The 6,795-nt window shown below is 35.0% G+C and overlaps 2 protein-coding genes across 2 annotated transcripts; both read left to right on the plus strand.

The window, feature by feature from the left end:
• The first annotated feature begins 64 nt into the window (after positions 1–64).
• LOC125193572 (agglutinin-2-like) lies at positions 65–1,099 on the plus strand. Its single transcript, XM_048091397.1, has one exon. The coding sequence runs from the start codon at positions 117–119 to the stop codon at positions 939–941; it is 825 nt and encodes a 274-aa protein (XP_047947354.1). The 5' UTR covers positions 65–116; the 3' UTR covers positions 942–1,099.
• Positions 1,100–4,114: 3,015 nt separating this feature from the next.
• On the plus strand, positions 4,115–6,096 carry LOC148928655 (agglutinin-2-like). Its single transcript, XM_089056742.1, has 3 exons — positions 4,115–4,122; positions 5,173–5,382; positions 5,804–6,096. The coding sequence occupies exons 1-3, from the start codon at positions 4,115–4,117 to the stop codon at positions 6,087–6,089; spliced, it is 504 nt and encodes a 167-aa protein (XP_088912868.1). The 3' UTR covers positions 6,090–6,096.
• The last annotated feature ends 699 nt before the right edge of the window (positions 6,097–6,795 follow it).

Consider the following 6,795-nt stretch of genomic DNA (forward strand, 5'->3'; position numbering starts at 1 on the left):
ACTCCACTCATTTGTAATTTTTAAAATTCTTTATTTGCCCTGGACTACTATAAATAGAAGCTCGAGAAGCCACAAGCATCCACCACACCCAAAGCAAAACCGAAGTTTAGTGAACCATGGCCAAGCTTTTCCAAACCCTAATCCCAGTGTTTTCCTCCATAGCCTTGCTCCTTGCCACCGCTAACTTGGCGCGGTCGCAGACAACCTCCTTCCAATATGATTTCTACGGCCAGCAGCCGACCGACCTACTCCTCCAAGGCGACGCCCACTTCCCATCCGACTCCACCTACCTCCGCATGACCAACACCGACAGCTCCGGCAACCCGTTGCAATACCGCGTTGGCCGAGCCGTGTATTCCAACCCCATCCAGTTTTGGGAAGCCGGAGCGCAGGTCGACCTCGAAACCACCGTAAAATTCATCATCAACCCCAGAAGCGGCGACTCAAACCCCGCCGATGGCATCACCTTCTTCATCCAGCCCGTTGACTCCCCAATGGGTTTCACCGGCGGCAGCTACGGAATCTTTGACACATCCGGTCAAAATCCAGCCGTCTTCGCGGTGGAATTCGACATCTTCTCCAACCCCGGAGTGGATCCGAGTTACCGTCATGTTGGGATTGACATTGGATCAAATGTTTCCAAAAACACAACCAACGTGGGCAACGCATTTCTGGGGCAGGAAGTGACTGCCCGTATCAACTACCAGCAAGCAACCAAATTGATTAGCGTTCAAGTCACGGCAGCCTCACAAAGTTTTGAAGTGAGCTATGTGTTCGACTTGAGCACCATTCTCCCTCAGCAGGTTGAGGTCGGAATATCAGGCGCCACCGGAGGCCAAGTCGCCGTTCACGACCTCGTATCGTGGTATTTCACTTCTACTCTTGTGCATACCAGTGCCAACCGTGAATTGGAGGATGCCCACATTCGCCAGTATGTGTGATTTTCATGGTAGTACTGTTTGAGTGTGTGTAAGCTTAATAAGGACGTTTATAATTAAGTCCAAAAATAAGGCTATTAACCATCTTGTTGCTGTATTATGTTATGTGTCACGTCTTTATTAGTATGAATGGAATGGAATCAGTTTGTGCTGTTTAGTTACGATATTCTTGCGTTTACTTTTCACTTAAAAGTAATAATGGAATATTGAAAATATAAACGATAATTTATTTTACTAAATTCATTAATTTTGAATTTACATAATTATTATTACTGGGGATGGTGGTTTGAATAGCCCAAAATTACAATAATTTAATTATATCTAACTGGGCCAAAATTTTAAAATGATATGAACTGTTTAATGAAAATTGAAGCCCAAAAGAATTGTAACTTCATAAAAAAGGAAAATTGACTCTCGTAAATTTATCCAAATTGTCATTATGTATACTCTGTCCGTCCGCGAATAGCAGCCTCGTATCTTTTCGATACGGGTTTTAAAATTTGTTAAGATAAATTGGTGAAAAAAAGAGTGGAATGTGGGTTCTACTAGTATATACGTACTAGTTTAAAGAGTGAACTACAAAAACAGTCCCTGGATTATGGGTTTATCTCGCGAATAGTTCCTCGACTTTAAAATATCTCCAATGGTCCCTGGACTAATAGTTTATTTCATCGGTGGTCCTTTTGCACTGTTTTTTTTTTCCAGAAAATGCCCCAAGAAGTGAGATAAGCATTTTTGGTCATTCACAATTTCACTTTTTCAATCTGATATTATTTCAAACTACTTGAACTGTTATATTACTCCCTCCGTCCCATATAATTTGGGACACTTTGACACGTCACGAGTTTTAAGAAATCTAATGGAAAGTGAGTTGAAAAAGTTGGTGGGATATGAATAGTGTTATGGAGAGAAAAAGAAAAGAAACGTGGAGGACAGCAGAGGGCAGAAGAAAATAGTTTAGAAATAATATCAGATTCAATTAGGGTGAGAGCATTCAGGTTTCGGTTCGGTTTTTGTCAAAACCAAATTTAGTTCAAAACCCAAACCAAATCGAATCCGAAAAATTAAAAACCGAACTTAAAAAACTGAACTAAACCGAAAAAACTGAAATTATATAAAAAAACCAAAAAATCGGAAAAAAAAACCCGGAGTATAGTATAATATAATATATATCTATAAAATATAAATATAAATTAATAGAATATATATAACACATATGGAGAGTGTTATATTACTAACTAAATACTTAATTGCTAACTACAATTAAATAATAGCCCTTAGATATTTAAATCAAGGGCCTATCATCAGCTCCGGAATGTCAATATGATCAACAAAAAACGTTAATAAGGGTATTAAGATCAATTTATAACAAATTAGTTGTAACTAACTTTTGAAAAATATCACATAACTTTAAAATACATATAACTTTCTCGATTTAAATTATATTTTCGCACAACATATATTAAATTAAAGATAATTTCATAAGGATTCTAACAAGATCTCACTTGCATATGTTCCGATATCAAAATTTGAAAAAAATAAAAAAAAATTCAATTTTTTCGTACATCAACATAGTATTAACATAGTATATAAAATATGTCAATATAATTCATGTAGAATGTCATTCTTAAACCAATGTATTGATATAAACAATGTGTTGAAATTCTCAAATCATTGTGTTGATATTTTCAAAACACTAAATTGATATTTTCATTCAAAATCCTAATTTGGTAGTTTTTTTTTTATCTTTTGCGGAGCACAATACTAAGGAAAAAAATGAATATTCTTATGTGAAAGATGAAGTACTCCCTCCGTTCCATAGTAATGGAAGCGTTTCTTTTCGACACGGAGATTAAGAAAAATTGTGTTAGGTGAGTTAAGTAAAAAGAGAATAAAGTGGAAAAAAGGTAGAGAGATGGAGAGAGAAAAAAGTAAGAGAGTGTAAAGTAGGTGGGGAGAAATGTGATTGACTTTTACTAAAAAGGGAAATGACCCTATTACTATGCAACGTATCAAAATGACAAAATGACTCTATTACTATGGAACAGAAGGAGTATATATCTGTCCTTTCCAACAAGATAGAAGTTTTAGGAACGACATAGAATAATTTTTTTTACTAGTATATTTTTACTATAGTAGTACTCTCCATGTCCTTGAAAATTTGTCACGTATTTCCATTTTCTTTCGTCCCTAAAATTTTGTCGATTTCTCTTTTACCATTTTTGGTAGTGGAACCCACATTCCACTAACTCATTCCCTCCGTCCCATTAGAAATAAGTCATTTGCTTTTAGGTACGAGATTTTATGTAGCATTGTTTTGTAAGTCAATGAAGAGAGAATAAAGTAAGAGAGATGAAAAAGTAGAAAGGATGGTGTTTCCATTTTAATAAAGTTTCATTTTTAATCCGACAATCCAAAAAGGAAAATATTTCATTTTTAATGGGATAGAGGTAGTACATAAAAGTAGAATCCACATGTCACTAACTTTTTCAACCCACTTTCTATTACATTTCTTAAAACCTGTGCGGGTCAAACGGTGACAAAGTTTAATTTGGTCGAATTTGTATTTGGGTAGAAATTGCAAATCGATTGAAGTTTATGATATTATCTTGAAAACTCGAGATTCTTTATTACTCTCTCCGTCGCCATTAGAAGTCTTATTTCTTGGCGGCATGAATTTTCAGAATTGTTAAGAAAAGTGGGTTGGAAAAAAGTTAGTGAAATATGAATCTCACTATTATATAATAGTTTTAAATGAAATGTGAGTAGAATGAGTTAGTGGATGTGAGACTCTATTACCATGTGTAGTTAAAATGAATTGGGACTTCTATTAATGGACTGATTAAAATGGAAAAATGAAACTCATATTCGCTGACAAACTGTAGTAAATGTATAGTAATATTATATTTTCTATACACTATGTTAATGAATATTTAGAACATAATGTAATGAATTATAGTAGTGGATTAGTTGGCACGAATTTTAAGAAATGTTAAGTAAAGTGGGTAAAAAAGTTAGTGGAATATGAGTCTCGTTTGTATACATTAGTTTTAAATAAAATGTGAATAAAATGAGTTAGTAGAATGTGAGACTCTATTATCATCTATTATCAAAATGAATCGGGACTCCTATTTATGAACAAAATAAAATGGAAAAATCGAACTCCTATTCACAAAATGAGAGAGTACGTGTATAGCAATGTTATGTTTTCTTTACCCTGTGTTAACGAATATTTAGAACAGAATAAAATGAATTATACTTAGATTCCTTGAAAATTGAAGTTACGTGGATGATTGAGTATAGAGTGGCAGTGTGTAGGATATAATATATTTACATACTTAGATTCCTTGAAAATTGAAGTTACGTGGATGATTGAGTACAGAGTGGCAGTGTGTAGGATATAATATATTTACATTCTTAAATAGTGAAATATACCTTTCTCAAAATTAACATATTTTAAAGGAAAAAAGGTACTCCTTCCATTCCATAGTAATAGAGTCATTTTGCTGTTTTGGTACGTTCTATATTAATAGAGTCATTTCATTTTTAGTAAAAGTCAACATATTTTTCCACACCTACTTTACTCTCTCTTACTTTTTCCCTTTAATTAACTTACCTAATACTCCATCCGTCCCATTGAAGATGACCCACTTTCCTTTTTAGTTTGTCCCAACTAAGATGACTCCTTACTTAAAATGGAAACACTTTTATCTCTACTTTATTCTCTATCTCTTACTTTACTCTCTCCTCTCAACACACAAAATAAATTTGCATAAAATCCCGTGCCACCCAAGAAATGGGTTATCTTCCTTGGGACGGAGGGAGTACAATTTTTCTTAATTTCCATGTAAAAAAGAAACACCTCTATTACTATAGAACGAAGGAAGTATATAGAAAGGTAAATTAATTCTTTTAAATAATCATGCAAAATGTGCATTAAAAAACATAAAGTGTAATACCTTTTCAAATACCTTTTCCCTTGGAGAATGATTTTTCCTGAAAAGAAGGTAAATATGGTGGTTATAAGATTTTACCTCTCCATTGATGGAAGAGGTAAAGATATCACTTCAAAATGGAAAAAAGATATAATACCTTTTCAAATACATCTCACATTGGAGAATGACTTTCCATGAAAAAAGATAAATATGATAGTTATATATTTATATTAGTTAACCTCACCATTCTACCTCTCCCCTTGGAGATGTTTTTAGTAATTTTTTAATATAATCTTTAGAGCATCTCCAAACCCAGCCGATGGCTTCGCCTTCTTCATCCAACCCGTTGGCTCCCCAATCGGTTTCACCGGCGATAGCTACGGAATCTTTGACACATCCAGTCAAAATCCATCCGTCTTTGCGGTGGAATTTGACATCTTCGTTAACGGCGGAGTGGATCCGAATTATCATCATGTTTGGATTGATATTGAATCAAATGTTTCCAAAACACAACCGACTAAAAGATTACGAAGTAAGCCTTGAAAAATGAAAGCAAAGAAGACTTAAGCTGAGAAAGGAAATATTTTCACTGTTTCATTCAATGAGTGCAGCTGCTGTCAAACCCTATACATATATAGATGCAGGGGGTTCAGCACCCAAGATAATAAACCCTAAAAGCATCTAATAACTGATGACACAAAAATACAAATCAAGCTGCTCCTGTAACAACTTGCTTCCAGCTGCGTTTGTGGTCCACACCACCAGTTGGCAGGTTCTTATCTATAGTAGCTGCATCCTTCTTCTTACATACGTAATTCTCCACCCTCTTTGTAAGACTTGTTTCACTTTCATTCGTTGCACAAGATGATTTGGATCGGGTTGCCACATCTTCATCCGTGAGCTGGCATGAGTCTTTCTCACAACCACTGTTAAAACCGACGTCGGCACCGCATTAATCGGGCAGGAAGTGACTGCCCGAATCGACTACGAGGAAGCTACCAAAGTGATCAGCGTTCACATGACGGAAGGCTCAAAAACTTATGAGGTGAGCTATGTGTACGACTTGAGCACCATTCTCCCTCAGCAGGTTGAGGTCGGGATATCCGCATCCACCGGAGGCCAAATCGCCGTTCACGACCTCATATCGTGGTATTTCATTTCCACTCTTGTGCATACCAATGCCAACCACGACGCCCACATTCGCCAGTATGTGTGATTAAGTATGCGATAAATGTGAATAAGGACTAGCGACTGAGTTAATTTGCTCTCGTTGAGTTCCTAAAATAAGATGATGCTCTCATCCATTTGTGTGTGTATGTTATTATGTACTATGCACCACTGGTTTTATGAAATTACTGTTTGTTTTTATTAATCATGCTCCAACTTCTTTGACTATATATACGATCATAGTATAATTATAGCTTCTTAGCACTTCAAAATAGCAAAGATAAAATATTGATGTATCGGAAGATTGTAAAATACAAAAGCTACGAAATAAAATGGCTAATAAAAGAGAATGAATTAAAAGTTAAAACAGTGCATTAGAAGAGAAAAATTTAGTGGAAACTAGGAGTATAAAATACAGTCCAATAGAAAGATAAAATTGAATTGAAAATAATTATTAAAAAAATTCACAGATAGTAATCATTTAGGAGTATTATATTGTATTTTAATGCCCACGGTCGTCTTCTCTTCACGCAGTCAGCATCCATTTTTTCTACTGATTCTAAGATTCAGCCCCTTCTTTTAGTTCAACTTTCAATAATTTACTCTTCATAAGCATTTTTTGGCAAGGGCTGACATTCAATTTTACAAATTTTAAAAATTTACAAGAAAAAATGTAGGAAAAAAATTTGGGGAGGGCTTATCTTAGTGTGTCCGCCATTGATGGAGAGAGTAAAGTAAGAGAGGGGGAATTGTAA

Source organism: Salvia hispanica, chromosome 4, assembly GCF_029641045.1.
Source record: "Salvia hispanica isolate PSC_SH4W2 chromosome 4, Shi_PSC_v1, whole genome shotgun sequence".
NCBI classification, from domain to species: Eukaryota; Viridiplantae; Streptophyta; class Magnoliopsida; order Lamiales; family Lamiaceae; genus Salvia; species Salvia hispanica.